General features: G+C 40.6%; 1 protein-coding gene across 2 annotated transcripts in view; it reads right to left on the reverse strand.

Moving 5' to 3' along the window:
* The window catches only part of mcur1 (mitochondrial calcium uniporter regulator 1), an 18,023-nt gene that overhangs the window by 6,203 nt on the left and 1,414 nt on the right, over positions 1–10,406 (reverse strand). For both annotated transcript variants that reach the window (XM_020588354.1, XM_020588355.1), the window contains exons 2-3: positions 10,162–10,278; positions 9,960–10,063 (exon numbers count right to left, since the gene is read on the reverse strand). In XM_020588354.1, coding sequence (XP_020444010.1) covers positions 9,960–10,063; positions 10,162–10,278 — 221 coding nt within the window. The remainder of the gene's footprint in view (positions 1–9,959; positions 10,064–10,161; positions 10,279–10,406) is intronic.

Genomic DNA, 10,406 nt, shown 5'->3' on the forward strand with positions numbered 1-10,406 from the left:
GAGAGAGTGACTTCCTCGTTCTCTGTTGAGCTGTGTTGCCGTGTCCCACATCAACTAGGTCGACCAGAAACAGGTGAGCCAGGAACCTTTGTTTAAACATAAACTCCTGCACATTGAACTTATGCCAAATTGAAGTTGATGTGTGGAACTGCCCACTCTCGACGTTTTAAATTGGATCCAAAACAGTAAGGATAATAAAACACTTTTTTTTGTGTTTGAAGGATGTGATTTTTGATTTGATTTGATTTGATTTATTCTTTCAAACAAGTAGAAACAAATGATATCAACACACAAATGTGCTGGTTTGTTCCCTGAAACATGTAACAGTTGACAAAGCACATAGTCTCATTTCAGGGGAAGTAAATGAGTGCCCTTGATCACAGAATTTGATACCAATAAGGGACGTAAAATTCACATTTTATAAGTGGATTTCTGCTACGTAGTAGCAGTTGTCTCCTCAAATTTCCCATACCCTTTTTAATTTCCCCCCAGCTGGAGATCAGGCAGTGAGTCATCTTGCCTGAACTAGATTATCTTGGATACATTGCACATGTGATAACAGGCACAGGGAAAGCTTGCTGTTCACATGAAATGTGGGGTGGTTATCTGCACAACAGGCCATTAAAACGTTTTTTCATAAGCGTATCACACCTGGACAATAGGTCCGGAGGTGTGAATTCGTAGTTAACGTGCCTTGTGCAGCAGGTGATTTGCTTAAATCTTACCATTTGGTGGAGAAAATAGGTCAGTGGGAAAATTGTACCAGATTAGGGGGCGGCTGTGGCTCAGTAGGTAGAGCAGGTCGTTTCCTAACCGGAGGATTAGCAGTTCGGTTCCCGGCTTGTCCAGTCAACATGTCGAGGTGTCCTTGAACAAGACACTGAACCCCCAGTTGCTCCTGGTGATGACACCGGTGTGTGAATGCGTGAGTGCTTGGGAGTGCGAATGGGTGAATGGCCGAATAATGTGAAAGCGCTTTGAGTGTGCTGTAAAAGCATAGAAAGGCGCTATACAAGTATAAGACCATTTACCATTTGGGTGACCGACTGTCCTGTTGAGATAAAACGGTGAAATTGATTGGAAATTAACCCCCAGAAATTGCGCGCAGCAGGGGTTAGCCTGCTGTATAAAAGTCTCGCTTTTTGATCAGTTTCCACCGGGCCAAGAGCCTCTCATTAACGGACAGCGTCACGTGTGGCATATTTTTTCATCATGTCTGATTGTGATATTATTCGGGTTTCGAAGAATTGCAAAACTGGCACAATTGGTGCTATTTTATATGAACTGTTGAACAAATGGCTTGCCACATTGAATTCTAATGAATATTGTAGTGAAACAAAGAAATTTACTCTGATCCCATATTTCTCTAACTTATCCATTAATAGTTCATGATTAATTGTATCAAATGCTTTTTTTAGGTCAATAAATATCCCCATCCCCACCTTGGTGCCTTAATAAGGTGGTTGTGTTATTTATGTAACATCCTAATAAAACACTTTTTTTTGTGTTTGAAGGATGTGATTTTTGATTTGATTTGATTTGATTTATTCTTTCAAACAAGTAGAAACAAATGATATCAACACACAAATGTGCTGGTTTGTTCCCTGAAACATGTAACAGTTGACAAAGCACATAGTCTCATTTCAGGGGAAGTAAATGAGTGCCCTTGATCACAGAATTTGATACCAATAAGGGACGTAAAATTCACATTTTATAAGTGGATTTCTGCTACGTAGTAGCAGTTGTCTCCTCAAATTTCCCATACCCTTTTTAATTTCCCCCCAGCTGGAGATCAGGCAGTGAGTCATCTTGCCTGAACTAGATTATCTTGGATACATTGCACATGTGATAACAGGCACAGGGAAAGCTTGCTGTTCACATGAAATGTGGGGTGGTTATCTGCACAACAGGCCATTAAAACGTTTTTTCATAAGCGTATCACACCTGGACAATAGGTCCGGAGGTGTGAATTCGTAGTTAACGTGCCTTGTGCAGCAGGTGATTTGCTTAAATCTTACCATTTGGTGGAGAAAATAGGTCAGTGGGAAAATTGTACCAGATTAGGGGGCGGCTGTGGCTCAGTAGGTAGAGCAGGTCGTTTCCTAACCGGAGGATTAGCAGTTCGGTTCCCGGCTTGTCCAGTTAACATGTCGAGGTGTCCTTGAACAAGACACTGAACCCCCAGTTGCTCCTGGTGATGACACCGGTGTGTGAATGCGTGAGTGCTTGGGAGTGCGAATGGGTGAATGGCCGAATAATGTGAAAGCGCTTTGAGTGTGCTGTAAAAGCATAGAAAGGCGCTATACAAGTATAAGACCATTTACCATTAGTTAAGTGTTTGTTAGTTGACATCATCAAGGTTTTCCTATTTGCTCTCTCTCTCTCTGTGGGGGTGTGTGTGTTTGTGTGTGGTGGCGGCCTGTGTTATCAGTAGGATCAGATTGGATCGGCCTGAAAATGGCATTTCTGCCATTACTCCGATGGTGATGGCTCAATACTGTATCTTTCTAGTGCTGAGATGGGGTGTGTGGATGTGTGGATGTGTGGGTGGGTGTGTGTCTGTACACTACTAACTCTATAATTCAGTAAGTGTACATCTGTTTTGATAACACAACTTTTCTTTAGTATTTTGTAGTAGCTGGCCTGTCTGTGAAAGTTTTATTGTTGTGTGTGTGTGTGTGTGTACATGCATATTGAGTATCAGTGTCATATCTACATTTTTAAATTCTCACAATATAATTCACAATGTAATATGAAAATGTCTAATCATTAAAATGGGACGCTGTTCAAGCCAGTGTGTGGATATTGTAACTACTTCTAACTATGTAATACTGCATCTGCTTCCTCTGGATGGCATAACATTTACCTGTACAGGAGTGAGTGATATTCTTTTGTTTATACTTTGGTGTGTGTGCAGGAGCGGGATGCTGAGCGGCGAAGACAGCTGAGAGAACGAGCAAGGCAGCTGATAGCTGAGGCTCGATCTGGAGTCAAGATGTCCGATATGAGTTTGCTGGATGCATCCGGCAGTGAGAGAGGCAGCAAGACCCGCCCTGCTGGAGGTCAGGCATCACGACACACACACACACACACACACACGCACACACACACACACACAAACATCCTTTTTTATAACCAGTTGTGTTGCCCACATAGACTTACCCATAACTGCTACTTGCCTTATACTAACCCTTATCCTGTGTGGCACGGACCGGCCTCTGGTCCCCATCAGTGATGCTGGCCCCCATGAAGCTCAAATGCTTCTGTCAGTATCCCCCCGGACACACACCATCCTCAGAGGATGGATGTCAAGAGTTTTACATCATGGCTGATTTAACCAACCTTCATATTAGCATAGACAGAGGACACTTAGTTTTGTTGTTTGTATATTGACAGATTGCCTCTGGGAGAAACAAAACATCCTGACAGTCTCCAGACAATGACGGATAAGGAGAGCTGTTGCTGCCAAAATCACTGCTTTTTCTACAGCGCTGAGGTGACATGTTCACAGGGAGAAGGACAGGTGATCAGAGATCAGAGCACTAAGCCACCTCATCATTGGATTGCAATGCATGTTAAGGGAACTAGAAAACCTGTTACTCACCCAGGAATTGATCACAATTACATTTTATAGCAGCCATGAAGACTTGGTAATAAAACTTTTAGAACAAATGCATTCACAGGTAAACAGAGATATGCTGATAAAGTAAATGTGTCTGACAGAAGCTGTCATACGTTTTGAATTCCTTTGTTTGCAGTTAATAGTGCTGCATGCTAGCAGTGTGGCTCTATAGATGGGAATATCAGGCTGTTACTCACTTGGCTCACCACTTTCAAGAATGAAATACTTTATGTACATTAGGTACTGAGTGGATTGCCATCAAATATCATGTTGCCATAAAAATACAAATACGTCAAAACTAAGAAGCTGGAACTAGTTAATGTGCATCATGAAGTAGGCATGCACATGTTTGCAATACAAGTACAAAATATAGTTTTAAAAGCAGATGTAGACAACTTTTGTTGTCCTGAATAATGGAGAGCAACTTGGACACCGACCAGCTAACAGGATGTGTGTGTCTGAGAAAATGTGAACATGTGTTTGTGCATCACTCATGAATCATGAATGAGGTTTCTGTTATTTCCTATACTTGCTGGAAGAGATTAGTTTGATCCAAACAGGCAGTCACCTAAGTCAGTACACTCTAATCTTAAACACACATGCAACACCGTGCACACAAACTAGACATAAAAATGAGCAGGCGAAGAGATGCTCAGGGAGTCAGGAGAGGATAGAGTACAGTGGGAATAAGGGTCATGAATCTGACAGAGAGTACAAAGTAATGCCTCCGAGATGCCTCTGACTGTAAAAAGGCATTGTCCTCTTCTGCGAAATGGCTCCCTTCTGTGTGATACACTCACAACCAGCCCAACAAACTCTACAGGTTTATCTATAGTTTTCCTGTGCTCATCCCAGGATATAAAGTATAAGAGTTTACAGAGGTGGAATTAACAAGTTGAAGTTGTAATTATGTAAAACCCATTTCAGTCAACTATAATAAAAGAAACACTGTAATACTTGACAAGTACCGAGCACAGAGATCACAGAAGTTCTTTGTATGCAGCCTGTAGGTGTGCGGTTCTATATTTGGGTGTCACAAAGATTATAAATTAAAGGGCAGGGAAGAAAGAATAGAGCTGACATTTGAGCACAAAGGCCATTCTGCCACCAACTGTACTTTATGTGTGAAGCAGAGGTTCTCTGACTTGGTCTTGTTACTTTGGAGATCAACTCCCTGCGGAGCAGCTTCCTACACACGAGCAAGGCACACTGTGGTGCAGTGCTGGAGGAAACAGGACTAGAGCTTCATGCAACTAAACACACTAGCTGTGCCTGTGTCCGTGTCCCACTGATGTATTATGCGAGCTGGATGCGACACTGCCTCTTGTGTAGTTTTTTCCCCAGTGACCACTCATGGTACTGCAAAGACTAATCCCCTGAGACCCAAAAAGCTTTTCCTCCATAGACCACAACCAATTTCTCTTGGAAGATAATCAAGTAAAATAATGACAAAAAGAGTTACCTGTAAAACTAGTGAAATGACTCATCCAACTGCCAATTGGGTGAATTATCACTTCTTGTATTATGAATTTTATATCCATCAGGGAGTAAAGTATATACTGTAGGCTGAGTGGGACTGTGCAGGTCTGAGACAATAGGGAAACGCCAATGCACATGTGCAGTGGGCCCCACAATGTAAACCTGGAAAAAGAATGGGGTTTTTTTTGCCTTACGTCTCAAGAGTGCAACTTTTAGTGGAAAGAACAGGTGCCATCTTGTAATCCACTATCCAACTTACATCCATAGTCTATCCATGTGCATTTATGTCTACTTATACATGTACATGGGTGTCAGCAGCAGCTAATTGTCTTGGCATGAGTGAGTCAGCAGAGGAACACTGAGAATAATGAGGCTGTAATGGCCACACTGCACTCTTGAATGAGTACAGTTGGATGAAGTCACAGATATGAAAGAGACAGTCATTGTAAAATGTGAATGAAACAACTTCCATGCTCCACCTAAATTAAACCAGGCCTAATATGAATAAACCTATAGACAACATACAAATAATGCAACCTAAAGAAAACTTAAACCCAAGAATGAATTCATCAGGACTAAAACAGCTGATAAACTTGCAGCCAGCTCAGTCTGTATCTATCAAACTTTTAATTGATTTCCATGAAGTCACCTTCAGGCTTTTTCATTTTCACATTTCATTTCTCCCTTAACAAACCCCAGACAGATTTCAGTTCTTGGATACCCAAGAGAACTGGAAGCCAGAGCCCTGCAACAGCCCAGCAGGTGTTCAATAACAAATCTAACCTGCCTCCAAGCTGCTGGCTGCAGCTGTATTGTCTTTTCTCAAGGGCTTGAAGTGGGCACAGCTCTTCTGGTTTGCTGGCTGTCTGTCTGATTGAGTCTACTGTTCAGAAGGGCATTAAGGATATGATGAAGTAGGTCACACACACTTCAGCCCCCCAAGCTCTCAGCCAGCTGAAATCCCAGCCCAGGAGACTGTTTGCTTGAGATTGCCCTATGTTAAAAAAAAGAAAAAATGAGTTGTTTCTATATATGAATGGGTTGGTCAGAAAACACAGGGCTTTCCCAAAGATGTCTGAAACATCTGACATTACAAGCTTGTCAACACACAATATGTGCATGTTAGTTTACCGAACTTACCATTCAAATTTTAATTATTTTATATATTTCTTATTTTTATTTATTTGATTTATGCTGTATATCTGCATGATGTGTTGGCCAGTTAAAACACTGCTGGATTTTTTGGTGTGTATTTGTTCAGATGGCTGTCTGAAAATAAGGCTGCATAAAGTGATTAATGAAGGAAACGTTAACAGCATGTGGACATGTTTGTATGCCAAAGAAATAGCCTGGATAATAAAACACAGACAACCACTTGATATCCAAATGTTGAAAACACACACACACACAAAACTGTTCTGTTGGTTTTGAGAGGAGCATAACAAGCTGGGACACTTTCAGCATTTGACTGTGCGTTCAACAACATGGTCTCCACCTGCAGCCATGCTGAGAGACAAAGGGAATGAATTCTGCTTATTAAATAGAGGTTCCAGTGGATAGGAACCACTGCCTCTGGTGTGCAGATAATTTAAAAGTGACGCGGAGAGCAATATAAACAACGCCATTATTGTCAGCAGCGGCACCAGCACTCTACCTGTTAAGACTTCAGGTTTTATTAGAAAAGACCAGAGCACAGTGAAAGGAATGAGAAACTGTCAGAGGTTTGTGTGGGCTTAATTAGGCAGGTCTGGGCAAGCGTGTCTGAAAAAAATCTTGAGAGACAGTCCAATTACTAACTTCAGTTGAGGTAAAAAGTTTAGATTTTTTTTTTTCAAAAGGCAATCTGTTCCATCCTGCTAAGGCTGAAAATTAAACCAGCATTAGACATTTTTTATAGCTTGTTGTGCTGCTCTCTAGTGGAAAGAAATTAATGAACGCATGTTGAAATACTGTATCCGAGTCTGTAGAATGTCAGATGTTTAACTTACTTGATCAAATTTGCTGCTGTCTGCTGGTCATGTAACGTACATTGGTTTACGAGCTTGTCTGCTAAAAACTGCAGGTGGTTAAAAACTCCAAAAACCTCCAGAGGTTCTCTGTGGTTCTGACATTATGAATAACCATCCTCAATTTACAGGGAGTCATATGACGTCATTCATCATGGTGGTTCTGGTGGGGTCATTGACATGTATAAACACAACAAACAAGGCATCACCACTTCCCTCCAGTATGCAAAAATGAAGCCAAAATATCATGTATACAGCAGCTGCCATTTTGTCTTTTTGGCAACCAGATTCTGCACAGTAGTGACCAGAAGTGGAGTGATAGCATCAGATCGCCAATCAAAGCTGTCAAATTAACTGAAATACACCTCTTTCTATATCAAATACCTTCTTAAAAACAAACTTAGCAGAAAAATTACCATTTGTACACACATCAGGGTGAAAAACACATAAGTTACATCTGGGAAAAATTTATACTTTGTCCCAACTGTTTACATGGAGGAGGCAGGATTTAAGACAATCAATGGGTGGAGCACACACATGTCAAGATCACCACCAAAAAGGCATCAGCTGACTTAACTGTGTAGAAACGCGTTCAAATAAATCACCAATAAAGATCACAAAGCCTCTAAGGTGGTCATTATAGTCAGACAAGCTCCAGGTTCACCGAAGACTAATGTAATTATGTCAAACCTCAAGAAAGGAAGGAAGGATAAATGTGTTTGTTAATTGTGCTACTGCATGCTTTGACTTTAAAAGGTATAGCACTATATGCGAATGTGGGTGGACAAGATGAAATGAGCAATAAGCTTGATTTAAATAATTAAATCATAAATCAATAACAATGCAAATTGTCCGCTGCGGCAGCTGTGGTCCTGTGTGTGTGTGTGTGTGTGTTGTTATTTTCAGGCGTTTCTTTCTAACTGAAAGTAGACATGCAGTTAGCATCTTATCTATAGTTTCCAGGATAACACTTATCTCTGCAATCAATTTCTGCACATTTCACCAAGAAGACAAGAAATACTACTAGTTGACTCAAAGCTGAATATTAAAATGTTCAGCTCTTCAAGGACATTCATGCTTCTATTCAGAACTTTTCTAAACTTCATACTTTTGAAATATTCAGCTTTATTTTGAAAACCTTGCCCCATTCAAATGAAGTATGCTGAAGTAGAATTTTCCCATTCATTTGAATGGGGCAAGATTTTCAAAAAAAAGCAAAATATTTCAAAAGTATGAAGTTTAGAATCTTTCTGAAAAAAAGCATGAATGTTCTTGAAGACCTGAACATTTTAATAGCTGAAAGTATGCTGAAGTAGAATTTTCCCATTCATTTGAATGGAGCAAGATTTTCAAAATAAAGCTAAACATGTTAAAAATATTAAGTTTAGAAAACATTTGAAGAAAAGCATGAATGTCCTTGAAGAGCTGAACATTTTAATAGCTGAAAGTATGCTGAAGTAGAATTTTCCCATTCATTTGAATGGAGCAAGATTTTCAAAATAAAGCTGAATAGTTTAAAAAGTGTGAAGTTTAGGAAAATTCTGAATAGATGCCCGCATGTCCTGAAAAAGCGGAACATTTTGATACCTGAATGGTGTTTCTAGCTGAACGTATGCTGAAGTATTGATTGATTGATTGATTGATTGAACATTTTAACAGCTGAAATGGCTGAAAGTATGCAGAAGTAAAAATTTCCGAAAATATATACAAACAACAAAGATATACAGTGCCTTGCAAAAGTATTTGTACCCCTTGAATTTTTCCCACATTTTGTCACATTACAACCACAAACTTAAATGAATTTTATTGGGATTTTATGTGATAGACCAACACATAACATAGCATAATTGTGAAGTGGAAGGAAAATGATACATGGTGTTCAAGATTTTTTACAAATAAAAATCTGAAAAGTGTGACTAAACAGGAAAAGCCGAAAGTGACTTTCTTTCTTATTACGTTAGGGTTGGTAGTTTGTTCAACAGGATTTTAGAGAGTGTGAAGATGCCTGAGGAATGGAGGAGAAGTGCTGATCTTTAAGAACAAGGGTGATGTGCAGAGTTGCAGCAACTACAGAGGTATAAAGTTGATGAGCCACACAATGAAGCTATGGGAAAGAGTAGTGGAAGCTAGGCTAAGAAAGGAAGTGGTTATCTGTGAGCAGCAGTATGGCTTCTTGCCCAGAAAGAACACTACTGATGCAATTTCTGCTCTGAGAATGTTAATGGAGAAGTATAGAGGTGGTCAGAAGGAGCTGCATTGAGGAGCTATGGTACTGTATGAGGATGTCAGGAGTGGCAGAGAAGTACGTCAGAGTAGTTCAGGATATGTATGAGAAGAGTAGGACAGTAGTGATATGTGCTGTAGGTCAGACAGAGGAGTTCAAGGTGGAGGTGGGGCTATATCAAGGATCAGATTTGAGTCCCTTCTTGTTTGCTGTGGTGATGGACAGGTTGACAGAAGAGGTCAAGAGATTGAGAAATTCCGACATAAAGGGCATTGCAGTAGTCGAGTCGTGAGGTGATAAAAGCATGAATAGCTTCTTCTAACTCAGCATGTGATAGGAAGGGCTTCACCTTCGTTAACATCCTCAAGTGAAAAAATCTAGTTTTGACTACAGATCTGACCTGATGTTTGTGGATGACATTGTGATCTGTAGTGAGAGCAGAGAGCATGTGGAGGAACATTTGGAAAGGTGGAGGTTAATGGTGCGTTTTGCTGGGATACAGTGTCGTGGAAGAGAACACAAAGATCTCGATTCAGTGACCAGTACAGGACTAGAAACAGAGGCAGATAACAAGGTTTACTACTGCACATACCAACACACAAACCTCCATCGCTGAGCACTGTCTTACCTGCTGTACTTTGGTTACCATGTCACCGGAGATGACATCCATGTAAGAGTTTGTCATCCTCACCAGGGATCTAACCATCACCTCAGCTTGCTGTGTAGTGAAACCTTGTAATGAAAAAAAAGGAGGACAAACCAACACAGACTGTTACTGTGAAAACAGAGCAATATCAGGGAACTGTATGAAGTAAAAGAAAGAGCCAGACCATTTTCTTCGAGGAGTCGCACAACTGCATGAGTATCAAAAAGCAGCTTCTGGCCTTCAGACTTCGGTACATCTGGTTTCAAGTCATGCTGAAAGGCTCTGATGGAGGTGCTCAGTTCTGAAATCCATAGGAAGGTGATGAACATGTGAACAAGGAATTAATACATAACTCATTCATTCATTTTCTACCGCTTAACCCCTGAACGGGGTCACGGGGGGGGGGGGGGGGGTTGTAAAACACCACTT

This window comes from Monopterus albus, unplaced genomic scaffold (assembly GCF_001952655.1).
Source record: "Monopterus albus unplaced genomic scaffold, M_albus_1.0 scaffold531.1, whole genome shotgun sequence".
In the NCBI taxonomy this organism is placed as follows: Eukaryota; Metazoa; Chordata; class Actinopteri; order Synbranchiformes; family Synbranchidae; genus Monopterus; species Monopterus albus.